This window comes from Oncorhynchus gorbuscha, linkage group LG13 (genome assembly GCF_021184085.1).
Source record: "Oncorhynchus gorbuscha isolate QuinsamMale2020 ecotype Even-year linkage group LG13, OgorEven_v1.0, whole genome shotgun sequence".
NCBI classification, from domain to species: Eukaryota; Metazoa; Chordata; class Actinopteri; order Salmoniformes; family Salmonidae; genus Oncorhynchus; species Oncorhynchus gorbuscha.
The window spans coordinates 12,694,785-12,721,849 of NC_060185.1; the positions used below are offsets into that span (position 1 = coordinate 12,694,785).

Below are 27,065 nucleotides of genomic sequence, written 5' to 3' on the forward strand. Positions count from 1 at the left end.
ACAACTGTTAATTCTACATTATTATTATTATTTTATCCTTACAATTAACTTCGTAGAGATGGAGGAAACTGAAATGAAAACGTGCTTAATGTGCTTCCTCTTTCTAAATATAGTTTGGTGAATCATTGAAAATGGGTGACTGTCATTTGCAACAAGTTCCAGTAAATTATTTTTGGTAGCATTTCTAGGTTGAAGATTAAAACATGATTTGTTGCCATGTCTTTGTTGCCATGTCTACCAACTACACCATATCTGTCTTTTCTTTGCTGTGAGTCAAAACCCATTTCTTTCTGTTTGTCGCCATGACCAAATGGCTCACTCACATTTGAGTAAGCTTCATTAGCATGACTGATCTCTCTCTCTCTCTCTCTCTCTCTCTCTCTCTCTCTCTCTCTCTCTCTCTCTCTCTCTCTCTCTGTCTCTCTCTGTCTCTCTCTCTCTCTCTCTCTCTCTCTGTCTCTCTCTGTCTCTCCCTCTCTCTCTCTCTCTCTCTCTCTCTCTCTCTCTCTCTCTCTCTCTCTCTCTCTCTCTCTCTCAGGTGGTATTGCTTCAGGAGACAGTGAGGAGAGAGTGTGAAGAGAGAGGGGAGCTGACCGCTGCTCTTACCCAAGCTAGAGAGCAGCTCCTGGTGCTACGACGCCAAGCCTCGCCCCTGGATCTCTCCCACCTCAAAGGCAAACACCCCCAGACAGACCTCCCACATTCCCAGACCAAAGTCAGACTGCCCCTCACCCGCTCCTTCACCCCCCAACACACACTGAGACCCTCCCCTCCATACACAGCCACGGGGGGGAGAGAAGGGGGAGGCGTGGGAAGGAGTGTGGCATCCTGGCACGGTAGTGGCGGAGGGGCTGGGGAGAAAGGGAGAGGGGGAGAGAAAGGGGGGAACCTGCCCAAACTGAGGTCCAGCAGTGAGGTCAAACACAGAGTTAATCTGGTGATGGGGAGGAAGGAGAGATCCTGAAACACACTGTTACTCACACAGACATTTAGGAAAAGAGATGAAACGTGCCGCACACACATATATATGGTCACCTACACTCACAGGCACATGATACACTGTGGGCTTCAATAACGTTCACAGACACTCACACTCCATCCCAGAGACAAACACACTTGAGTTCACACACACATTCAAACAGCCTCCCTCAGTCAGTTTCAATGGCACGCCACAGCTTTCAAAACAAACACACACTCACACTCCATCACGAGGCCAGGAGAGTAGAAGCTTGACAGCACATCCCCTGCCACCCGCAGACACAAACAAAGGCCTGACATGCACTCACTGCAGCACACATACACACACGGACACACACACACACAGACACACTCGCATGCACATGCGTGCACACACGGACACAACACACACACACACACAGACACACTCGCATGCACATACACTCATCCTCTCGATTTGTCTCAGAGCCTTCTCTATTACAAATGTGCTATAACTCACTCACACACACGCTCGAAGAGCATTGTCCCTCACAGGGATGGTCTCACTCACACACACACACACACACACACACACACACACACACACACACACACACACACACACACACACACACACACACGCCTGTCTGAATATTGGTAGTGGAGCTATGGCACAGCTATGGCACAGCAGTCACACACACATTGTGTGTGGTTTTGTGAGAAAGCATCCCATAATATCTATTGATGTTTTTTAGTGCGACTCGTCGTTGTTCCTGGTGCTCATGTTTTCCCTTCAGATGCACTCCTGACCTTTCACCTCTCCTTTCATCTCCTCCTCCCTATCGCCCTGCGGCCTCGCGCCTCACTTCCTGCTACCGTGACCTCCACTTCCTGAACCTCCTCTACCACTCTTTGAAGAGGGCAGGTCTTTCAACACGGACCAGAGTTATAAACACTCTCTCTCTCTCTCTCTCTCTCTCTCTCTCTCTCTCTCTCTCTCTCTCTCTCTCTCTCTCTCTCTCTCTCTCTCTCTCTCTCTCTCTCTCTCTCTCTCTCTCTCTCTCTCTCTCTCTCTCTCTCTCTCTCTCTCTCTCTCTCTCTCTCTCTCTCTCTCTCTCTCCATCCATATCTCTTCCTTCCACCCTTTCTCTGCCAGTCTCCTTTTCTTCCTGTGATTGTGGGTATGTAATGGGTGGCCTTGTATGTACGTGTGTTTTGGGTGACCATGTCTCTGTGAGGGTGAGGGAGAGGGATGCAGTGTGAATGGACACTGCTGTTCCCACACTGGGGCAGTCCTACAAGGAAGGCCTTAGTCACTTGTTACCCAGAGGAAAATGGGGGAATGTCATGCTATTTTAGTGTTTAGTACTTTTTATTTAGTCCAGGGGAGTGTCATGTCATTTGTAATTGATTAAATGTCATATTGCTCAGTGTTTATCTCGATGTGTGACCAATGCTACCCCTCATCCCTGATTCTCTGCTGGGCACGCAAAATCAGTGTCTAGTGTGGTCGCAATCAAATGACCCATTACCTATCTAAAGGGTATAGGCCTAGTCTATACGAAGAGCTCGCTCAGAGAAGAACAAAGTTATATTGCTAAGAAAATGTACTTTCTTCCCGAGTTTTTACGTTGCTGGGATGGTGTAAAACCTGGCTACACTGCAATGGATAGGCTACACCAATCATGAGCCCTGGCCTGCCCTGCCCTGGCTGAGGAAAACTCTGCTGACCAATGGCTGTGCCCTGGCCTGCCCTGCCCTGGCTGAGGAAATCTCTGCTGACCAATGGCTGTGCCCTGGCCTGCCCTGCCCTGGCTGAGGAAAACCCTGCTGACCAATGGCTGTGCCCTGGCCTGCCCTGCCCTGGCTGAGGAAAACCCTGCTGACCAATGGCTGTGCCCTGGCCTGCCCTGCCCTGGCTGAGGAAAACCCTGCTGACCAATGGCTGTGCCCTGGCCTGCCCTGCCCTGGCTGAGGAAAACTCTGCTGACCAATGGCTGTGCCCTGGCCTGCCCTGCCCTGGCTGAGGAAAACTCTGCTGACCAATGGCTGTGCCCTGGCCTGCCCTGCCCTGGCTGAGGAAAACCCTGCTGACCAATGGCTGTGCCCTGGCCTGCCCTGCCCTGGCTGAGGAAAACCCTGCTGACCAATGGCTGTGCCCTGGCCTGCCCTGCCCTGGCTGAGGAAAACTCTGCTGACCAATGGCTGTGCCCTGGCCTGCCCTGCCCTGGCTGAGGAAAACCCTGCTGACCAATGGCTGTGCCCTGGCCTGCCCTGCCCTGGCTGAGGAAAACCCTGCTGACCAATGGCTGTGCCCTGGCCTGCCCTGCCCTGGCTGAGGAAAACCCTGCTGACCAATGGCTGTGCCCTGGCCTGCCCTGCCCTGGCTGAGGAAAAACCCTGCTGACCAATGGCTGTGCCCTGGCCTGCCCTGCCCTGGCTGAGGAAAACCCTGCTGACCAATGGCTGTGCCTGGCCTGCTGCCCTGCCCTGGCTGAGGAAAACCCTGCTGACCAATGGCTGTGCCCTGGCCTGCCCTGCCCTGGCTGAGGAAAACCCTGCTGACCAATGGCTGTGCCCTGGCCTGCCCTGCCCTGGCTGAGGAAAACCCTGCTGACCAATGGCTGTGCCCTGGCTGAGGAAAACCCTGCTGACCAATGGCTGTGCCCTGGCCTGCCCTGCCCTGGCTGAGGAAAACCCTGCTGGCTGTGCTGTGCTGTGTATGGTGGCACTTCAGGAAGTGAGTCAAATATCTGTGTTCGCGGACTAAAGCTAATTAATGTGCTGTTCAGTTTGAGAGGCAGAGCGTGAAGATGAGAATACCTAGTCAGTTGTACAACTGAATATATTCAAATGTGTCTTCTGCATTTACCCCCTCTGAATCAGAGAGGTGAGGGGGGCTGCCTTAATCGACATCCACGTCTTCGTCGCCCGGGGAACAGTGGGTTAACTGTCTTGCTCAGGGGCAGAACAACAGATTTTTACGTTGTCTACTCTGGGATTCGATCTAGCAACCTTTCGGTTAGTGGCCTAACACTCCTACACGCCAGGCAAGAAAACAGGAGGTAAGCTTGCTACTGCTATAATTGATTTGAATAAAAACAATATGTTTTGTTGCCCGGAATGAAGCTATTTATCAGAGTTATTGACCTCACAATAAATCATATTAACTTACATTACTACGAAGCGGCAGCTGCGGAGATGCATGCTACTGAAGGGCTAATTTGAGAAGGTCCAATTCATTTTAACAGTCTTCATTTGATTTTGACTTTAGGCTACTAACAACACTAGGGCTTTGTGTTGGAGCCTATTTCTTCCAATTCAAGAAATAAGAAGTAGGTCTACCTGTTTGACAGAATAAATGATTGTCTACTATCCATAGATTTTGTCAGCCAAGTCCTTCAGTCACCATGAACTCCTTAAATATCCTGGTGAAGCTAAGGCTTGGTGTGTTAAGTTAAAAACCAGGTGAAGGGCTTGGTGTGTTAAGTTAAAACCAGGTGAAGGGCTTGGTGTGTTAAGTTAAAACCAGGTGAAGGGCTTGGTGTGTTAAGTTAAAACCAGGTGAAGGGCTTGGTGTGTTAAGTTAAAACCAGGTGAAGGGCTTGGTGTGTTAAGTTAAAACCAGGTGAAGGGCTTGGTGTGTTAAGTTAAAACCAGGTGAAGGGCTTGGTGTGTTAAGTTAAAACCAGGTGAAGGGCTTGGTGTGTTAAGTTAAAACCAGGTGAAGGGCTTGGTGTGTTAAGTTAAAACCAGGTGAAGGGCTTGGTGTGTTGAGTTAAAACCAGGTGAAGGGCTTGGTGTGTTGAGTTAAAACCAGGTGAAGGGCTTGGTGTGTTGTTAAAACCAGGTGAAGGGCTTAAAACCAGGTGAAGGGCTTGGTGTGTTGAAGTTAAAAAAACCAGGTGAAGGGCTTGGTGTGTTGAGTTAAAACCAGGTGAAGGGCTTGGTGTGTTGAGTTAAAACCAGGTGAAGGGCTTGGTGTGTTGAGTTAAAACCAGGTGAAGGGCTTGGTGTGTTGAGTTAAAACCAGGTGAAGGGCTTGGTGTGTTGAGTTAAAACCAGGTGAAGGGCTTGGTGTGTTGAGTTAAAACCAGGTGAAGGGCTTGGTGTGTTAAGTTAAAACCAGGTGAAGGGCTTGGTGTGTTAAGTTAAAACCAGGTGAAGGGCTTGGTGTGTTGAGTTAAAACCAGGTGAAGGGCTTGGTGTGTTAAGTTAAAACCAGGTGAAGGGCTTGGTGTGTTAAGTTAAAACCAGGGCTCGAATCGAGGGGGTGTGTGAGGGTATGTGTGGGTACGTGAGGGTATTGCGTCTTTTGTTAAGGAAAAGCTTAATATTTTGAAAACAATTAAATGGGCCTAATTATATAAAGTGATCTATAATGACGCTTTAGTCTGCAAAGCTTTATGCTAGAAGCAAGTTGTAAAATGGTGGAAAAAGACATGACTCCGATATCGATCTGGTCTCTATGACATTCAGTGGCTGCGCTGGAAGCTTCTATAGCCGAAGTAGCCCCACTGCTTGGGGAGTAAGAAGTGTGTGATTCTGTCACTATCAATTGACGTTCAACATTTCAACAGGCTACTAAACAACATACTAACTCTAAATCAATCAGGAGCGAGCCAGGTAGCCTAAGAATGAATGATTTAAGTCATGTTATTATTATTTAAAGGATATATCCTGCCATTTAAGAAATAAATGGTGAAGCGTTTGTGACAAACTAGAAGCTGGCAGGAGCCGATACATTTCGCATTTAGGGTGTATAAAATGAAATGTTAAATAATGACTTTTTAATAGTATTAAATAATAATAACATATAGTCATTCTACAGTGCCTTTTGAATGCACTTTTAGAAACACAAGTTTGTTTGGCCAGTCTTTGGTTTGAGGATTATGTGGTGAACCATGCATGCCTAGTTTGTTCATTTGGCCGAGCAGATGCTCTTATATTCCCATGCCCTAATCACAGTCAATAAATATCTATTTTCTAACAAAAATGTCATCGAATAAAATAAAATAAATTAGAAAATTATAGTTTCCCAAAGGAAAACTATGCGGCTGCTGTGTTTTAAAATTTGTAAAAAATAAAAAAGCTTTTTGTCAAATTCATTGATGCTTCAGTCTTCATTGGTTCTGTTGCACAACATTTTTTACAGTGGATCCAAACTTCGACTATCCTCTTATTTAACCTGAGCCTTTATAGAAATCATAATGTCTCCGGTACAATGGCATGCGCTCCTTCATTTTTTAAACCTTTGTTTAACTAGGCAAGTCAGTTAAGAACAAATTCTTATTTTCAATGACGGCCTAGGAACAGTGGGTTAACTGCCTGTTCAGGGGAAGAACGACAGATTTGTACCTTGTCAGCTCAGGGATTTGAACTAGCAACCTTTCGGTTACCGGTCCAATGCTCTAACCACTAGGCTACCTGCTCTAACCACTAGGCTACCTGCTCTAACCACTAGGCTTCCCTGCCACCCCATTGTCATGCTTTGTTGTGGTATTGTAAAACATTATGCTTGACCCCAGACATGTCAAATGACGGAGACTTGCATGAAATGCGTTAATAAAGGCCATTTTTTGTCCTTACAGTCCCATCGCTGCAACTCCCGTACGGACTCGGGAGAGGCGAAGGTCGAGAGCCATGCGCCCTCCAAAACACGACAAGCCGCACTGCGTCTTGACACACTGCTCACTTAACCTGGAAACCAGCCACACCAATGTGTTGGGAAACCACCGTACAACTAGTAACCAAAGTCAGCGTGCATTCCCCCGGCCCGCCACAAGGAGTCACTAGAGCACGATGGTGAAAGGAAATCCCGGCCTGCCAAACCCTCCCCTAACCCAGACGACGCTGGGCCAATTGTGCGCCGCCTCATTGGGTCTCCAGGTCACGGACACAGCCTGGGATCAAACCCGGGTTTGTAGTGCCGTCTCATGGGTCTCCAGGTCACGGACACAGCCTGGGATCAAACCCGGGTTTGTAGTGCCGCCTCATGGGTCTCCAGGTCACGGACACAGCCTGGGATCAAACCCGGGTTTGTAGTGCCGCCTCATGGGTCTCCAGGTCACGGACACAGCCTGGGATCAAACCCGGGTTTGTAGTCCCGCCTCATGGGTCTCCAGGTCACGGACACAGCCTGGGATCAAACCCGGGTTTGTAGTGCCGCCTCTAGAGATACCCCCTTGTCCACGGTGGTCTACGACTCCACAACCGTCTGGATACTTTGCCATGTAATGCTTACAGAACAAAGAACCGTTTCTAAAGGCTCTGGTCTGTCCTAGGAGTGAGGGTAACCGGTGTGTATACTTCTCTGCTATCCACTTTAGGTTTTCATTATTATTTTGGGCATTCGGGAGCGTCACCTGTATTTTTAAAAGTGTTTAGTGGGGGGGGGGGGGAATCAGGTAAATAAAAATATATTTTAGTGGAGGGAGGGCCATCCATTTTAATTTCCGACAGTTCCGATATTCTCCAGCTATCCTCATTATCATTATATATAACGTAGCCCCTTAGTGCCTCAACACAGTTGAAGAAGTGAGGCACTCGGTGTGTGTGTGTGTTTTCATATGCTATTGTCATTGTAGAACAGGCATGCGCATGTGTCAATAGGGAATTTAAAAGTGTTGAGAGTTGATTCCGCCTACACACTGTGTGTGTGCGTCTCTGTATATATGTGTGTGTGTGTGTGTGTGTGTGTGTGTGTGTGTGTGTGTGTGTGTGTGTGTGTGTGTGTGTGTGTGTGTGTGTGTGTGTGTGTGTGTGTGTGTGTGTGTGTGTGTGTGTGTGTGTGTGTGTGTGTGTGTGTGTGTGTGTGTGTGTGTGTGACTAACCCGTTGTTCGTCATCAGGGAGTCCCTAACCGCTGTTCCCCTACGTCTTTGTGGCCATTGTGGAATTCGACGTCCCATTGGCCTTCACTCACCCATAATCAGTGTCACCCAGGCAACCAGAGAAAGAATGCTCAGTATTCATCGTGGTGACGCTGTAAGTGTGTGAGGTTGTGTAGGTGTTGGTTAATGACAATAAAACCTCAGTAGCATGTCACTTAAGAATGTGTGATTGCGAATACTGCATAATAAACTTCTTGGGTGTATGTCACTTGGATTAGTGTGTGTGTGTGTGTGTGTGTGTGTGTGTGTGTGTGTGTGTGTGTGTGTGTGTGTGTGTGTGTGTGTGTGTGTGTGTGTGTGTGTGTGTGTGTGTGTGTGTGTGTGTGTGTGTGTGTGTGTGTGTGTGTGTGTGTGTGTGTGTGTGTGTGTGTGTGTGCGTGTGTGTGTGTGCGTGTGTGTTGCTGTGTTCATGTGTAGGTTGTTAGATGAAAACGTCTCTTGGTGTGTGTGTACTGTAGGCTCAGCTCCTCGCCTCTACAGCTGCTGTGTCCTAATAACAGGGCAACCACTGTTGTAGATGCGTCCACCTTAGTAACCACACATACGTACATAACCCATGCAACGTCACACTCATACAGCAGTGTGTAACCTTAGTAACCACACACCCGCCCATTAAACACTATGCACAGCTGTACAATGTCAGGCCAGAATATGGCTCCCAGACACACACACAACTAACACCCACTGAACTACACACACAGCTGTACAATGTCAGACCAGCACAGGGCTACCTTCCAAGGTCACCGCTCTGGTTTCCCACTACATACAAACAACCGCGTGTGTGTGTGTGTGTGTGTGTGTGTGTGTGTGTGTGTGTGTGTGTGTGTGTGTGTGTGTGTGTGTGTGTGTGTGTGTGTGTGTGTGTGTGTGTGTGTGTGTGTGTGTGTGTGTGTGTGTGTGTGTGTGTGTGTGTGTGTGTTGTGTATACACACACACAGAGACATACAAATGTGGTTAATACATCCCCCTCTTTCTCTCCTTCTAACCATGTCTCTATAAGTGTCTTCTACCTGCCTCTATAACTGTCTTCTACCTGTCTCTATAACTGTCTTCTACCTGTCTCTATAACTGTCTTCTACCTGTCTCTATAACTGTCTAACTGTCTTCTATCTGTCTCTATAACTGTCTTCTACCTGTCTCTATAACTGTCTTCTACCCGTCTCTATAACTGTCTTCTACCTGTCTTCTAACCATGTCTCTATAAGTGTCTTCTACCTGCCTCTATAACTGTCTTCTACCTGTCTCTATAACTGTCTTCTAACCATGTCTCTATAAGTGTCTTCTACGTAGCGCTGTCCTCACATTCCAACCAGATCTCACAGTCTCACGTCAGAATTAGACGTTCATCCATGCTTCTCAAATGTTACGTTTCCATGTGTTTAAGGTTAAGTTCAGGCATTAACTCTGAATGGTTAAGGTAAGGGTTAAGGTTTGGGATAGGCTTAAAACAAAAATAGCTTTCTGTCACTGGATTCAAACATGCAATCTTTTGCACTAGAGGCAGATGCTTACCCCCATCTGCCATCCCCTAAGGGTTACGGTTTGGGAGAGGCTTAAAACAAACATCTCCAAAACAACTTTCTGTCACTGGATTCAAACATGCAACATTTTGTACCGGAGGCAGACGACTACAACCATCCACCATCCTCATCCATAACACCCCAGCACACCGTCCTCATCCATAACACCCCAGCACATCGTCCTCATCCATAACACCCTAGCAAAACAGAAACCTACTTGAAGGGAACAGCGCTCACTGTTGCCCCTAGTGGCCGGTATCCACGTCATCGACTGACATCCTCAGGCATGGATGACCTTCTAATACTGATTTGTATCAAGGGTGACCTGGCTGCACATTCACTGAGAAACGTCTCCATCTTCTGTACTCTGTCGCCCTCTACTGTCTACTATCCCTGTCCTGCATCTCACCAGTAGCATTAGAATTATATAGTATTGCTTCTGTTAGTTTTTCCCTGAGCATTGACATTGGGGCCCCGGCCCAATATTGCTGATGTGTGAGACGATTGGAGAATTCTGTGTCCAACTGTCATCGTAGAAGCATTGTGCTCGAAGAACAAAATGGCTGTCATTCCTTCTGTCAAGCTGTCAGATTGACTTTCATCATGCATTGGCAGAGCAACCTCTGTGTGACCTGTTGACTTCTAATATCCAGAGTTATGATATGGGGTTATGATATAGGGTTATGATATAGGGTTATGATATAGGGTTATGATATAGGGCTAAGATATAGGGCTAAGATATAGGGCTAAGATATAGGGCTATGATATAGGGTTATGATATAGGGCTAAGATATAGGGTTATGATATAGGGCTAAGATATAGGGTTATGATATAGGGTTAAAATATAGGGTTAAGATATGGGGCTAAAATATATGGCTAAGATATAGGGTTAAGATATAGGGCTATGATATAGGGTTAAGATATGGGGCTAAAATATAGGGCTATGATAAAATCAAATCAAATCGAATTTTATTTGTCACATACACATGGTTAGCAGATGTTAATGCGAGTGTAGCGAAATGCTTGTGCTTCTAGTTCCGACAATGCAGTGATAACCAACAAGTAATCTAACTAACAATTCCAAAATTACTGTCTTATACACAGTGTAAGGGGATAAGGAACATGTACATAAGGATATATGAATGAGTGATGGTACAGAGCAGCATACAGTAGATGGTATCGAGTACAGTATATACATATGAGATGAGTGTGTAGACAAAGTAAACAAAGTGGCATAGTTAAAGTGGCTAGTGATACATGTATTACATAAGGATGCAGTCGATGATGTAGAGTACAGTATATACCTATGCATATGAGATGAATAATGTAGGGTAAGTAACATTATATAAGGTAGCATTGTTTAAAGTGGCTAGTGATATATTTACATCATTTCCCATCAATTCCCATTATTAAAATGGCTGGAGTTGGGTCAGTGTCAATGACAGTGTGTTGGCAGCAGCCACTCAATGTTAGTGGTGGCTGTTTAACAGTCTGATGGCCTTGAGATAGAAGCTGTTTTTCAGTCTCTCGGTCCCAGCTTTGATGCACCTGTACTGACCTCGCCTTCTGGATGATAGCGGGGTGAACAGGCAGTGGTTTGGGTGGTTGATGTCCTTGATGATCTTTATGGCCTTCCTGTAACAACGGGTGGTGTAGGTGTCCTGGAGGGCAGGTAGTTTTCCCCCGGTGATGCGTTGTGCAGTCCTCACTACCCTCTGGAGAGCCTTACGGTTGAGGGCGGAGCAGTTGCCGTACCAGGCGGTGATACAGGGTTAAGATATGGGGCTATGATATAGGGTTAAGATATAGGGCTATGATATAGGGTTAAGATATAGGGTTAAGATATGGGGCTAAAATATAGGGTTAATATATAGGGCTAAGATATAGGGTTATGATATAGGGTTAAGATATGGGGCTAAGATATAGGGCTAAAATATAGGGTTATGATATGGGGTTAAGATATGGGGCTAAAATATAGGGTTAAGATATGGGGCTATGATATAGGGTTATGATATAGGGTTATGATATAGGGTTAAGATATGGGGCTAAGATATAGGGTTAAGATATAGGGCTAAGATATGGGGCTAAGATATGGGGCTATGATATAGGGTTATGATATAGGGTTAAGATATGGGGCTAAGATATAGGGCTATGATATAGGGCTAAGATATAGGGCTAAGATATAGGGTTAAGATATGGGGCTAAGATATAGGGCTATGATATAGGGTTAAGATATGGGGCTATGATATAGGGCAGGCCTCTAGTACTATAGTAGATTACAGCTCTCAACTGATTATACAAAACACTCATAAATAAATGACCAAATAAACTGAAAAGGTAACCAGTCGGTCTGTCAGGGGAATACCTGAATAACTACCACATCCATCAGTAAATGGTAACCATCTACACCTCAAAGGCATTGCATAGGATTATGGATTTTCTCCAATGAATCTATACTTTTTCTCTCTTTTCCCCTGTGATTCTACGAGACATCTGGTGATAGAAAAGTAAGGAGGAAACCGTCAGGAGAACTTAGAAAACTGATAGGAGTAGATATACTTTAAAACATGCCCAGACAGCTCTGTTCCTTTCGGCTGTGGTCGCAGTTTAAATACCAACATTACAGATCTCCCATGGAAGGTGCAAACAACACCTCTCGAACTGCTTCTGGCTGAGAAGAAAGAACACCTTGTGCGTCTTCTGATGGAAGCTGTGAGGAACCTGCCAACCCCTGACAGCTAAATGGATGTGCATGGAGGAACGTTCTATCTCCACTTAGCTGTTCAATGAGGACAATCTGTTGAATGAATAATCTGTTTATTTCAGCCTGTATGTTCCTGGAGATGGATAGCAGTACAGAGGCAGATTGGGAAGATACTTGTCTACCCACCTACGCACCCGCACAGCATTACAGCCAAGTTGCCAACTCACACTCCACATAACCAACAATAAGGCATGGAAATGAAAAGTGGAAAACAGCATGGAGTTTACTCTACCTAATCTTATTTTGTGTGTGTGTGTGTGTGTGTGTGTGTGTGTGTGTGTGTGTGTGTGTGTGTGTGTGTGTGTGTGTGTGTGTGTGTGTGTGTGTGTGTAAGAGAGAGAGAGGTGAGAGAGAGCGAGAAAAAGATGTGAGGGAGAGAAAGATGAGGGAGAGAGAGAGACATGAGGGAGAGAGAGAGACATGAGGGAGAGAGAAAGAGACATGAGGGAGAGAGAAAGAGACATCAGAGGGAGAGAGAGAGACATGAGGGGAGAGAGAATGAGACATGAGGGAGAGAGAATGAGACATGAGGGAGAGAGAATGAGACATGAGGGAGAGAGAAAGAGACATGAGGGAGAGAGAATGAGACATGAGGGAGAGAGAAAGAGACATGAGGGAGAGAGAAAGAGACATGAGGAGAGAAAGAAAGAGATGTGAGAAAGGAAGAGATGTGGGAGAGAGAGAAAGGAAGAGATGTGGGAGAAAGAAAGAGATGTGGGAGAGAGAGAAAGAGATGTGACAGAAAAAGACATGAGGGAGAGATAGAGATGTGAGAGGGCAGGAATGTACGCTGTGATCTGATATAGTATACTCTATACTTTTCCCTTTAGATGGTGTCTGCACCACGGCGGACTGCAATCAGTCAGCTAAATACACTAACACTATATTTATTTCATGGAGGAATGGTTTGATTTGAGAGGATGATCACAACATTTATTTTCAACATACTAAATCTATTGGTTTTCTACCCAAAATTACATAGGAAATGTTGGGATCTATTTAATAAACACGAGACCAGCAAAAATGGATTTTAAAAAGTTTGGGGATATATCAGGAACAGCAGTATCTAGTGGTCAAAATGTATAAGCAACTTCAGTGACTCATTTCTCTGAACAGGGATGAAAAACATCACCAGATTCACAGGGAATACATTACATAGTATGGAGAAGCAATACTCCAAGCCTTAACTTCATACTACTTGTTGGGGTTGGATTGGCATGGGGGTCTGTAGGTAGTTTTTGAAATATAGGGGGAGGGGGGAATCCTCATTACATTTACATTTAAGTCATTTAGCAGACGCTCTTATCCAGAGCGACTTACAAATTGGTGACATCATGTCTTACTCATTGGTTGGAAGAAGTTTGATCCAAACCAGATGTTAGGTACTATATTTATTGAATATTATCTGAATCCTATAAATTAAAATGGCCAATTTGGGTGCTATCAATTAGCTTCATTGTTCAGAGATAAAGGTATATTTCAACTACATGTTTCAGGAATGCTAATAATACATGTTACTAACTACATAAACAATTTCAGAACAATCTGAGATGGTGGGGTGTCATGGCTTGCTGAAATGACATGGAACGACTCTAGAACTGACTTACCCGCACCTTAAATGTTCTACCAAAGACGTTTCGATTTGTGGTTCTACCTCAGTGTATTTACTAAGAACCACACAGGATTCACTGGTGAGAGCGCTAAGCGGAAGCACTGTTCTGTCTGACTGCTCTCACGCAAGGAAGGGGACGGAAGTCTCAGACCTGCTGCCTTTTGAAACGTCGTTGCAGTGTATGACGGCGGATGGATATGTTCCAACGCTATACAAAGAAAGAGTTCCCAGAATCATCGTCATTGGGAAATTCCAGACAGTTCCCAAAAGCTTGCTTAATTGTCCCTTGCATCACCCATTCCCATGGGATTATACATCAAACTGTATTCACAATTATATGACCAATAGTATAACCTATCGTGTAACAAAAAAAAAAGCCGTAAAGGCACTTCAGGAAAATGTATGATTGCTTGGAACTATTTACTTTATTGTCACGTAAAAGTCCCGCGTATGTACACTGTTCGTAGTTCGACCGTGCGCTGACGTCATCGCTCCGCTCTTTCCCCGGTGGTTGAAGTTGTCTCTGCCGCGTTGTTGTTGTGTCCGTTTACGGCTTTCATTTGTGACGAAGATGGCCGCTGGTCCCCTCTCCGCTGTCCCTAACACGTCCACGAATAGTGATGGGATCCTTATCGGCGACAGAGTTTATTCTGAAGTTGTCCTCACTATCAGCAACTCTCTCATACCGGAGGAAAGGCTTCAGCCGACCCCGTCTATGCTCGATGGCCTCGACCTGCACACGGAGACCGACCTCCGTAGCCTGGGTTGCGAGCTAATTCAATCGGCTGGTATTCTTCTACGCTTGCCACAGGTAAACATTCAAAATGTAACATCCAGTATCGTTATCTTATGACAAAACATAAGTACCATAGCGGTTGTTGTTTATCGCATCTTTGTTTATATAATAACCCGTCAAAATAAGGCCGGGAAATGCCCAAGGCTAACGTTATTATTATTATATATTTATTAGCATAATCTGGTAGACTAATTTGGTCCATTTTTTTGTCGAATCGTGTGTACAACCGTGTTATTTAGTGCAATTATCAGTTACAAATGTAACTTATTTGAATAAGTAGTTGATTTAAAACGTGTGCTGCGCTTACAGCGGGATGACAAGAACAAAATGGCGGATATCTATTTATGAATCCATTTAACGTGACATAAAACTGTCGTATTCATTTATTGTTCTTTACCTTACAGGTGGCAATGGCTACGGGTCAAGTTCTTTTTCATCGTTTTTTCTACTCAAAGTCATTTGTCAAACACAGTTTTGAGGTAAGTCAAGTTGTCTTTTTCGGCAAAATTATCAGTACAACATTAGGAAGTTTAGCACCGGGTAGTGTGTGTAGAAAACGTTTACGTTGGCGGCCATATTGTAATTTACAGTAGCGTAGCTGGATTGTGGCACGTGTAACCAGGCCTGTTTTGAAACTATTTCATAGTCATTGCAGCTGGCTAGCTTGTCACTTTTAGGTGACGTAATCGTTGCAACGCCTCAGAGTAATGCTAGTGTTTAACCACATCTTGCAACATACTGTAGATCTTTGTATTCTTTGTGTCCCCAGATTGTTGCAATGGCCTGTGTCAACTTGGCTTCCAAGATCGAGGAAGCGCCACGACGATTCAGAGACGTCATCAATGTTTTTCACCATTTAAAACAGAGTCATAGAGGCAAAAGGTAAGCATCCATATAGAAACTATCATTCGTTTCTGTCGGTCTCACATCTCTTTTAATTGTACGTTAACCATTTGTGAAAAATGCAAGTATAGTCATCTTGCATTATATTAATTAGTAACTATGTTTTAAGTATCTTGTATGATGCTCTGATGTATGAATGTGGAAAAAAATGCCCTTTGTTGATCCATGCTCTCTAAACCATACTCTAAAACGTTTCAGTTTCCTCATCTCTGATCAATGGTAGTTACAACATTATATTCACAGCTACATGCATAGACAAGTAGATCAGGGAAAGGTGATAAATTAGCACCTCTAACCTAAATAACTGTTGGTTGCCGAGAGAGAACTACTAGGCACCAGAAGACAGGACACACTGCTAGACGAGTGTGTCTTTGACCAGAATAATCTGTTCAGTTCCAATTCTAAGGCTGTGGTATTAACTTGGGTTCTCTTTTCCCTTGCAACCAACTAACAGCGACCAGCTACATTTACCAAAGCCTGGGTGATGTGGAATGGTACGTAGAGATGAAGCAGTCGGCATGACAACCATGAGCGAGGTGTCACCCCCTCCCCTGGGAGACGCCCGTGGTGTGAGTCACTGCGGTGCACTGGGATCGGGGAGGACAGGTTGGCCGCAGGTCCTAGGCTGGGAGCCTTGGACTCCTTTGTCTCAGTCTAAGCTTTTGGTGTTTGTGGACCCTCTGGTAACGTAGCTCAAACACTACATACTGTGTGTACTACAGAGCAACCTCCCTCATTCACCAAATGGCATTCACGGCTTTTACAGAAATATCACTTATTTTTATTTCCCCCTTAGAACATTTGTACAATTGTTCACATGCATTAGTTAGTGCATCTAGATTTAATATTAATATTGAGGGGATGTAATACATGTAAGAGGTGGGTGGGTTGAGTTTTAATGAAAATACATCACCTGTAATTGGTGGACATATGCAGGGCTTTCCAGACTCTTTAAAAAATATATATTTTTAAGAGGTTTGTTTGGAGGAAACCGTTTTTGTCTTGGAAATTGACCATTATATGTTTAACTGAACTGTCAGTCTTTGGAGTAGATATAACTCGTTACATCAGCTGCCTTACTGCAGCTTGTGTAGTAGCTTGGAAACAGGAACTGTTCATCTCACCCTGGCTAGACTACCACTGAAGTAAGGAAATGAGTAAATACAAACCTGCTTTTGTAGAGACAAAGTAGACTGCCATGACTTGCACGTTTTAATAGCAACTTTGGTCATGTTTGTTCTGATAACTGTTCCGTTAGAAAATGTTTTTAATTCTGACACATCTAGTGTCCAGAAGTATTAGCTACAGTCATGTTACCCCCTTGTCATATCAGAGGACTAGATGGGTACGGTCGTGTTGCTACCTTGTCATAACAGAGGACTAGATGGGTACGGTCATGTTGCTACCTTGTCATATCAGAGGACTAGATGAGTATGGTCGTGTTGCTACCTTGTCATATCAGAGGACTAGATGAGTGCGGTCGTGTTGCTACCTTGTCATATCAGAGGACTAGATGAGTGCGGTCGTGTTGCTACCTTGTCATATCAGAGGACTAGATGGGTGCGGTCGTGTTGCTACCTTGTCATATCAGAGGACTAGATGAGTATGGTCGTGTTGCTACCTTGTCATATCAGAGGACTAGATGAGTGCGGTCGTGTTGCTACCTTGTCATATCAGAGGACTAGATGAGTGCGGTCGTGTTGCTACCTTGTCATATCAGAGGACTAGATGAGTGCGGTCGTGTTGCTACCTTGTCATATCAGAGGACTAGATGAGTACGGTCGTGTTGCTACCTTGTCATATCAGAGGACTAGATGGGTGCGGTCGTGTTGCTACCTTGTCATATCAGAGGACTAGATGAGTACGGTCGTGTTGCTACCTTGTCATATCAGAGGACTAGATGGGTGCGGTCGTGTTGCTACCTTGTCATATCAGAGGACTAGATGAGTACGGTCGTGTTGCTACCTTGTCATATCAGAGGACTAGATGGGTGCGGTCGTGTTGCTACCTTGTCATATCAGAGGACTAGATGGGTACGGTCGTGTTGCTACCTTGTCATCAGAGGACTAGATGGGTACGGTCGTGTTGCTACCTTGTCATCAGAGGACCATATAAACATGCTACCTCTTGCATTTCTGATGTGGGGTCCTTAATCTCCTGTAGACTGATCTGCCTGTTTTGAAGGGATCGTGAGATCCGTGCTGCGTTAGTGCACTGTCTATTTATTTATCTGGGTTAACAGAGATGATGGGGTCCTTCACATACTTCCTGGTGTAGCACTTTCTGTGATCAGGGTTCACTTGAAGAAGAGATGGCGATCTCAATGTGACTTCCCTGGTTAAGTAAAGTATACATAAAAATCAGTTTTTACACATAATGAGTCTAGACGGTGATGACCAAATCCATTAGTCCATTTTCTTACAAATGGTGTGTTTAAGTAGTCGTTTTGTAAGTAAATCGTAATGTAGGCCGTACCTGAAGTATTTTCTTTCCATAACGTGGTGAAAGTGCATGTTTTGCTTGTAAGGCTTCTTAGTTGGGTGACTATGCGACTGAAGTCAGGGTAGTCCAGGTTATTCCATTACAAAGGGAAGAACAGAACGGGTAGTCCAGGTTATTCCATTACAAGGGGAAGAACAGAACGGGTAGTCCAGGTTATTCCATTACAAGGGGAAGAACAGAACGGGTAGTCCAGGTTATTCCATTACAAGGGGAAGAACAGAACGGGTAGTCCAGGTTATTCCATTACAAGGGGAAGAACAGAACGGGTAGTCCAGGTTATTCCATTACAAGGGGAAGAACAGAACGGGTAGTCCAGGTTATTCCATTACAAGGGGAAGAACAGAACGGGTAGTCCAGGTTATTCCATTACAAGGGGAAGAACAGAACGGGTAGTCCAGGTTTTTACCATCTTGTTTGGTGATGTTTATTTCTGTGAAAGCTGTGATGCATGGTGACTTGAGGTAGACATGGATCAGTGTAACTCAAAAGCTTCTACTGAAATCACAGGAGTCAAACCCCCTAAAAAAAAAAAACATTTGGGCCTGTTGCTTTTAGTTGGTTGAAGGGGGAAAGAGAACCAGTCAATGAAAGCAGAAGGGTGCTTTCTTTCTGTTTTTGAGGGGGGGGAAACATTTTTGGTTATTTTCATTCTTTTTATAAAGCAGGAGTGCAAGTTCATTGATTCTTGATCAGAACTACATTAATACCAAAAACCACGTGATCAAAGCTGAACGGAGAATCCTGAAGGAGCTGGGCTTCTGTGTACACGTCAAGCACCCGCACAAGGTGAGTCCCAGTTACATCGCTCAGAATACACATGCAGTGCAACTGTAGACCCAGCCGGTGCTAGTCTTGCTCAAGTCACAGCTACATTTATCTCAACACTAGCATAAGGCCAACCTATTAGACTACACTACTACAATTACGTCTTTGATAGTTTGTGTGACGCACATGACAGCTGTAGTTGTGGTGTTCAAGAACATTCTCTTCTCAGTACAGCCTGGTGGTTTGCATTCTCCCACACCTGGTGATTGTGAAACCGTGTTGATTATTGCATAATGTCAACTGGTCTTCTTCCAGATCATCGTCATGTACCTGCAAGTCCTGGAATGTGAGAAGAACCAGACTCTGGTCCAGACCGCCTGGTAAGTACATGGCCTGTACCCTAACTAACCCAGTGCCCTACGTCACAAACAGCTGCTGTATCACCCTCTGTAACCTCTATTCTCTGATGGATTCATTAGTGTCTTATTGAGACCTGTTTGTTATCCTCTTGTCCATGCATGGCTATTTCTAGTCTATGATTCTGGTGCCCAGGGAACTCAGTTTAACTTTGTCCTTTCTCTCTACTCTTTGATTAAAGGGTAGTCCATGCTGGTAAGTCTCATAAAGAACCTCTGAAATCTGCTCCTCCAACCACATGACCTCAGGAGCGCCCCCATTGGCTGGCTGCCCTTCTCGGAGACAGCCAATCCAGTGAGAGCTCTCTGCCGAGATTCACTGAAGGGGGCGGGCCTTTCCCAACTGCCAGCATCGTCTTGTTTTCTCTTGGGGGTGTCCAGAAGGATTTGTATTTTGGGGGTTTTGCTTCCTAGGTTAAAGTTGTATACATTTTTTTCTAGATAGCTATATAGATAACTATTGCATTCTACTTATATTTTTTTTCTAGTTTACTTGCTCTAGATTTGAAGTAAACATATCCTGAAGTATTTTTTTTTGACTCAACCGTTTTCTGGGTATGCCTTTTTGATGCAGTAGTTAAAGTGTACTGTTGAACTGTCTATTTGATTTTCCCAAACTGACGTGGTCTCCAGACATGTCTTACAGGCTGATCCTGCTCAGGCTTTGTCTCCAAGGACCTGTCTCGCCACCCGTCAATATCCAATGGCCACTTTTTGCAGTAATCTATCAGTAGTCCACCAGTCCAAAGTTCAAACCCTCAGCAAGTCTAGGGAAGCCTGTTCTGGGGGACCCCTGTGTGAGCTGGTTTTCTGAATAATGTTTAATTGATGTTTAACTGAAATCGTATGACAGACCACTTTTATTTAACTAGGCAAGTCAGTTAAGAACAAATTATTATACCCTGGCCAAACTCCCTTAACACGGACAATGCTGGGCCAATTGTGCGCCGCACTATGCCAGTCGCATTCCGGGACTGGCTCGGAATGGCTAAATGTAGTCAAGACTATTCAGAGAAGCCCAGTTTAGATTTCAATAAGTTTCTTTTTTTGTTCTCAGTAAAGATAGTTTTTGCATATCAGCCCCAGCTTCCATTAACTTCTTAGGGCTGCAATCTCGTTAACGGGATCGATATGACAACAAACAGTGAAAGTGCAGTGCGCCAAATTCAAAACAGAAATCTCAGACTTAAAATTCCTCAAACATACATGTATTTTATACCGTTTTAAAGGTAATCTTGTTGTTAATCCCACCACAGTGTCCGATTTCAAATAGGCTTTACAGCGAAAGCACCACAAACGATTGTTAGGTCACCACCAACTCACAGAGAAACACAGCCATTTTTCCAGCCAAAGAGAGTCACAAAAAGCACAAATAGAGAAAATTAATCACTAACCTTTGATCTTCATCAGATGACACTCATAGGACTTCATGTTGCACAATAAATGTATGTTTTGTTTGATAAAGTTCATATTTATATTTTTAAAAATCTCAGTATACATTGTTCACTAGTTCCAAAAACATCCGGTGATATTGCAGAGAGCCACGTCATTTTACAGAAATACTCATTATAAATGTCAATGAAAATACAATTGTTAGACATGGAAATATAGATATACCGCTCCTTAATTGCAACCGCTGTGTCAGATTTCAAATAAACGACGGAAAAAGCAAACCATGCAATAATCTGAGAACTGCGCTAAGAAAAAATAAATTATCTGCCATGTTCGAGTCAACAGAAATCAGAAATAACTTTATAAATATCCACTTACCTTTGATCTTCAATGCACTCCCAGGAATCCCAGTTCCACATTAAATGTTTGATTTAGTTAGTTTAGTAGCTACTTTTGGGGCGTTTAGTACACAAATCCAAACGCTCGTCCAGCTGAACATCAGAAAACTTCCAAAAGTTATATTACAGGTCCTAGAAACATTTCAAACCAAGTATAGAATCAATCTTTAGGACATTTTTATCATAAATCTTCAATAATGTTCCATCTGGAGAATTCCATTGTGTGTAGAAAAGCCATGGAACGCAGGTCGTTATCATGTGAAATGCTCATGACCAGGACCTGGCTCTCTGCCAGACCACTGACTCAAACAGCTCTCATCCGTCCCCACATCACAGTAGAAGCCTCATTCAAGTTTCTAAAGACTGTTGACATCTAGTGGAAACCTTAGGAAGTGCAACATAACCAATATCCCACTGTGTATTCAATAGGGGCTGGGTTGAAACTTGGCCGACCTCAGATTTCCCACTTCCTGTTTGGATTTCTGTTATACTCACAGACATCATTCAAACAGTTTTAGAAACTTCTGAGTGTTTTCTATCTAATAATAATATGCATATATTAGCAACTGGGACTGAGGAGCTGGCCGTTTACTCTGGGCACCTTTCATCCAAGCTACTCAATACTGCCCCTGCAGCCATAAGAAGTTAAATCCTGAAGGGGACACATTTTGAGTGGGTAGGGGTTCTACCAGCAGTGTTCTGTCACACACACCCCCCCACCTCATCTTTCTGTTTCAGTTTGTCTGTCTGACTGCTCGCTAGATGGCAAAACCATCGATCAGAAATGTCCATTGTCTGTCAGTGAGATGTTTCCATGTCTTGCCTGAGCTATAGCTTTATCAGGGTCACTGAAACTCCAACTTACTACCCTGTTACGACATAACAGCATTGTGTAGGCCTTTTGATGGGAGTTCAAGTTGAAAGCTACTTAGAGATGATATCTAGAGTGCAGCATGCCATCCCAACCCACAGTTCTAGTTTGACCTGTCCAATCTCATCCTTGAGCTGTGGTGAAGGGAAACTTCCATCTCTCCTCTCAGCCAAGAGATGAGTTGTTGCCTCTATGGCTGTGACCTACTAAAGGGCTGCATCATATCTCTGATCACCTCCACCTCGGTCTGCTCTGCATTCACCTTCAGTTTGCATGTGCACTTTCCAAAGACATTTGAATAGTAGGACGCATGAAATAGGTGTCCTAACTTGAGTGGTTTTAATTTCTTTTGGACGTCCTATTGTTACGGTAAGGAGCTGTGGGCTCTAGCCCCGTCTGCACTGTCCTGTGTACAAGCTTTCATCTGTGACGCTGCATGTCCAGCTCAACACCAACATGGATGCACCTGAGAGAGAGAGAGGTAGCAGGACAAAGATAAACTAGTCTCCATACCATTAGCCTGTTACTATGTCAGACAAATCTGTCTTTTATTGGCGTGGTCACCAACTGTGGTCCTCTAGAGCTGCAGTTTGCAGGCTTTTGTTTCACCTGAGCACTAACACACGGTTCAAGTATTTAATGGTCAAGCTGGAACTAACTTGCACCCCTGTAGCTCTCGAGAACCAGCTGGTGACTGCCCAGACCACTGTGATATGGGCTGTTTGGGAGGAGATGGTGCTATGTTTCTGTATGTTGCTTGTGTCTTGTAGGAACTACATGAATGACAGCCTCAGGACCAATGTGTTTGTGAGGTTCCAAGCTGAAACTATCGCCTGTGCCTGCATCTACCTGGCTGCCAGAGCTCTGCAGGTACCGTTGGATTGGTCTTCTCCCCATCTCTAGTCTTCCACTTTTCCCCCATTGTAACGTCGTTCGTCTGTTGTATGAAGAGAGTCAGACCGAAATGCAGCGTGTAGGTTACTCATGACTTTAATGAAGATAATCGCGGTACATGAAATAACTGAATAAATACAAAAACAACAAACGGAACGAGAAACCTATTTCAGCCTATCTGGTGAACACTACACAGAGACAGGAACAAACACCCACAAAATACAACGCAAACTTAGGCTACCTAAATACGGTTCCCAATCCGAGACAACGAGAATCACCTGACTCCAATTGAGAATCGCCTCAGGCAGCCAAGCCTAACTAGACACACCTCTAATCATACACAATCCCAATTAATACAAACCCCAATACGAAAACCCAACATATAAACCCATGTCACACCCTGGCCTACCCAAACATACCAAAAACACAAAATACAATGACCAAGGTGTGACACCCATCATCTCTCCTGTAACAGGATGAGTCTCTTAACCAGTGATCCCTACCCATCCCATTTTAATTTGATTTAACTAGGCATGTCAGTTAAGAACAAATTCTTATTTTCAATGACGGCCTGGGAACAGTGGGTTAACTGTTGGGGGGGGGGCAGAACAACAGATTTTTACCTTGTCAGCTCAGGGATTCGATCTTGCAACCTTTCCGTTACTAATCCAATGTTTACCATCATTAACTAAGTGCTGTGTGTCTGTAGATGCCTCTCCCGTCCAGACCTCACTGGTACCTGCTGTTTGGAGCCACAGAGGAGGAGATCAAGGATATCTGTATCACCACCCTCAAACTGTACACCAGGAAGAAGGTAAATATCATCCACCGAACCTTCTAGCAACCCTGCTGTATAACATAATCCACCACACAGTTCCTTCTTAACCCCTCCCTGTCACACACTCTCTCGACCAGCCGGACTATGACCACCTGGAGAAGGAAGTGGAGAAGAGGAAGATGTCTCTGCAGGAGGCCAAGCTGAAGGCTAAAGGGCTGAACCCTGATGGGACCCCAGCTCTGTCCAACCTGGGAGGCTTCTCACCCGGATCCAAACCCTGTGAGTTTACTTTACCATAGCTGTCCAGTTTAAATAAGTGGTCAAGTCATCATAGATAAGTACTTAAAATAAAATAAGAATTAACACAGTAGTACAATAATATTCCATTTCTAAATGGGGACCACCCAGTCTAAAGACATGTTATGTGTTACCCAGGTTCTCCCAACATAGTGAAGGTGGAGGACAAATCGCCCAACCCCCAGGCTCTCAAACCTGTAAAGAAAGAGCCAGACAGCAGAGCCCAGGGCTCCAAGAGCCCACACAACGGGTGAGGGACACACACACAGCTCTTTAACTACTCAACACAGCAGGGCCTTTCGTTCTGGAGGGAAAGGGCTTTATTTTTCCATTTTAAACAGACACCCCTAATGGAAATGGAATGTTTCATGTCTCCTTTCTTTCTCTGTGTCAGGCTGAGGAAGGAGGCTAAGATTGGGAGAAACAGCAGGAGTAGGAGTGGATCTCGTTCCAGAACTCGCTCCCGATCACGCTCCCCACGCAGACAGTAAGACTATAGTACTTCATTCATTGTCTGCTTTACTGCGGTACTTTACAGCCAGTTTACTGTGGTACTTTACAGCCAGTTTACTGTGGTACTTTACAGCCAGTTTACTGCGGTACTTTACAGCCAGTTTACTGCGGTACTTTACAGCCGGTATTTTACTGCGGTACTTTACAGCCGGTATTTTACTGCGGTACTTTACAGCCGGTATTTTACTGCGGTACTTTACAGCCGGTATTTTACTGCGGTACTTTACAGCCGGTATTTTACTGCGGTACTTTACAGCCGGTATTTTACTGCGGTACTTTACAGCCGGTATTTTACTGCGGTACTTTACAGGCGGCATTTTACAACCGGTGTCACACTCGTAGTGATATTCAACTGGAGTCTTGACTCTTTTCTTTACTCTCCAGTTACAACAGCCGGCGAAGTCGTTCTGGGACCTACAGTTCTCGTTCTCGCAGTCGGTCTCACAGCCGCAGCCCCTCACCCCGACGCCATCCGTCCTCCCCCCTCCTCCTCCCACACCTCAAGCCAAAGCCCGGCCACCATGGCAACATCGACCCCAAGCCATCGAGTCGTCATAGCAGCAGCGGCGGAGGTGCTCACAAGAGGAAGAGGTCAAGGTCGCGCTCTGCCAGCAAAGGAGAGAGGGAACGGGAGAGGGAGCGAGACAGAGACCGCAGCACGTCAGACCTCTCTTCGGCCAAGAAGCACAAGCACGAGAGAGGTGGAGCTGGGGGAGGACATCACCGTGGAGACAGGAGGGAGCGGTCCAGGTCGTACGACCGAGAACGAGAAAGGGCGCGCACCCACAAGACCAAACGCCATAGCAGCAGTGGTGGTGGACACTCAGGGCACGGACGCCATCGCCGCTGAACCAGGCGCAGGAGACCCCTCCACTCCTTAATGCAGTTTTGTGTTCTGCTTTACCACAATCCTCCTTTTCAACCTGTTTTAATTGACATGTAAATGCTGGACTTGGAGACAACATATTTACAGTGTAAAGATGGTTAAAACTGCTCATTTAGTGACAACGCTTTGATTTATAAAAGCGACTCTTCAGTGGAAGAAGGAATGAATGCGTGTACTACAAAAGAATAATTCAGGAAAGACCTCAAGACTTTGTGGACTGAAGGAAGTGACTACCGGGTTCTGTTTGTTTTATCTAAAGCAGTGTTCTGTACAGATTGCAAAGGACTACTGGGCTTCTCTAGAAACAGGCTGTATCTTTTTACAGCTGAATGCAGACTCTTGATTTCAGAACCTTTTTAGGATTGTGGTGAATTTGTTACACTGGTTTTTAGTCTGCACGTGTTCATGTCTGATTTTTACTTAATTAAAAAAAAAATAATGACAATTTGACTCCTTCTCTTTTGTAACACTGGACTACAGGTCATGAAAAGCTGCAATCTACTGTAGGTGGTGTTCACACAGGGAGCCCAATTCTGATCTTTTTCCTCTAATTGGTCTTCTGACCAATCAGATCAGCTCTGAGGTGATTGGTCAAAAGTAGGCATGACTCAACTACATATTTGTACGTTAACCAATATCCAATATTTTCTTTGCCGAAACAACCCCAATTCCCATATATATATATATATATTTGTGGCCTTTTATGCATTCTAGTACAGTTAAATAGTTGAAACACTGACTAAAATGTTATTTTGTTTAAATTTACATGTCCCCATTACCAATAAAACATGATCAAAACCTATTTCTTTCACTTGCTGTTTTGTTCATTCACAACCAGAATTTTTCAACATACATGTCAAGCATTGAGGTTTCAGCTCTGTCTGTCCGCGGCCTCTTCCTCGTTGCGCACTGTCCCATTTCCATCTTGTCCAGCTCTGTAGCATTTCATGTAAACCCTGTCTGCATCAAGGTAGCGGTCCTTGTACCCAGTATGGTGGCGACACAAAGAGGCTCAGAGAGAATGCCGCAGAATCGCTTGTTCACAATCTCTAATAGAGTTTCAACCGTACGGTATATCGGCAGTTTTGTTGAGCAGGCGTTTCAATGCCGTGACAGACAGCATCTCTTCTACTATAGACGCTGTTGAGCTCATTTCTTGAGTCAGTTGTTCGATTGGAGCGTGTTCATGTTTCCAAGTTTCAAACATGTTCTCAAATGCCATTTCAATGGCAGCAGCGGTTTGAGAATCAGCACATTCTTGAGCAATACGGCTTTCCTCAGTACGAGATCCTTGTTGACCCACTGTGCTGTCAGACTAGACATGCTCATTGGTCCAAATGTCAGTCTTGAAGCTAATAGCAGAGACGCTCATAGATGTGGGTTTCAACAATACTGTGTAACTCCGGTAGAACAACATCTGAAAAATAGCACCTACTTGTTGCTGTTTTTCTGTGTAGCGCTGTGTTTTTCGTGATATTACTACTACGTACGTTTTATATAGGTGTGCACGTCAGCTTTGACATTGGTTTTGCACATCGATTCCGATATCGTGCATCCCTAGGCAAAAGCCCAATTTAGTGGAAAAATATCAGAAATTGGTCAGCTTGTATGAATGCAGCCAAAATGGGGCCTGTTTAAACACAGGCCAAGTCCCCAGCTTGGCATGACAACTATTTCTCTTAAGTCGAGCAGGCCTCCTCTACTGGCAGCTAGGACTGCTGTCTTCATGATCCAAGTGTGAAAAGCTGCCCTTCACATTCTGGTAATGTTCTCTGTTATCACATAATCGTTCTGCTAATCATCAGACATTGCTACCATTTTAACATTGGAAGTAATTGCTCCTCTCGGGTAAATACTTTTCATTGAGTTGATATATTAAAACCCAGTGTGATACCCCAGTGCTGTGTAATTCCAAACCTGCATATTATGC

The 27,065-nt window shown here is 44.7% G+C and overlaps 2 protein-coding genes across 3 annotated transcripts in view; both read left to right on the forward strand.

Moving 5' to 3' along the window:
• lekr1 (leucine, glutamate and lysine rich 1) overlaps window positions 1-1,938 on the forward strand; it is a 47,169-nt gene extending 45,231 nt beyond the window's left edge. Inside the window, exon 6 of the mRNA XM_046296334.1 lies at window positions 539-1,938. Coding sequence (XP_046152290.1) covers window positions 539-964 — 426 coding nt within the window. The 3' untranslated portion in view covers window positions 965-1,938. The remainder of the gene's footprint in view (window positions 1-538) is intronic.
• A 12,253-nt stretch (window positions 1,939-14,191) lies between these two features.
• Window positions 14,192-25,937, forward strand: LOC123992519 (cyclin-L1-like). 2 transcript variants are annotated; one of them, XM_046293719.1, is made up of 11 exons: window positions 14,192-14,535; window positions 14,925-14,999; window positions 15,290-15,402; window positions 18,588-18,711; window positions 19,006-19,070; window positions 22,538-22,637; window positions 23,371-23,475; window positions 23,577-23,718; window positions 23,875-23,986; window positions 24,131-24,223; window positions 24,634-25,937. In XM_046293719.1, exons 1-11 carry the CDS (start codon window positions 14,296-14,298, stop codon window positions 25,097-25,099), a joined length of 1,635 nt encoding a protein of 544 aa, XP_046149675.1. In that variant the 5' UTR covers window positions 14,192-14,295; the 3' UTR covers window positions 25,100-25,937. The 2 variants fall into 2 exon arrangements, with proteins under 2 accessions (XP_046149675.1, XP_046149676.1); XM_046293720.1 differs by having other exon boundaries at window positions 18,591-18,711.
• Window positions 25,938-27,065: the final 1,128 nt, after the last annotated feature.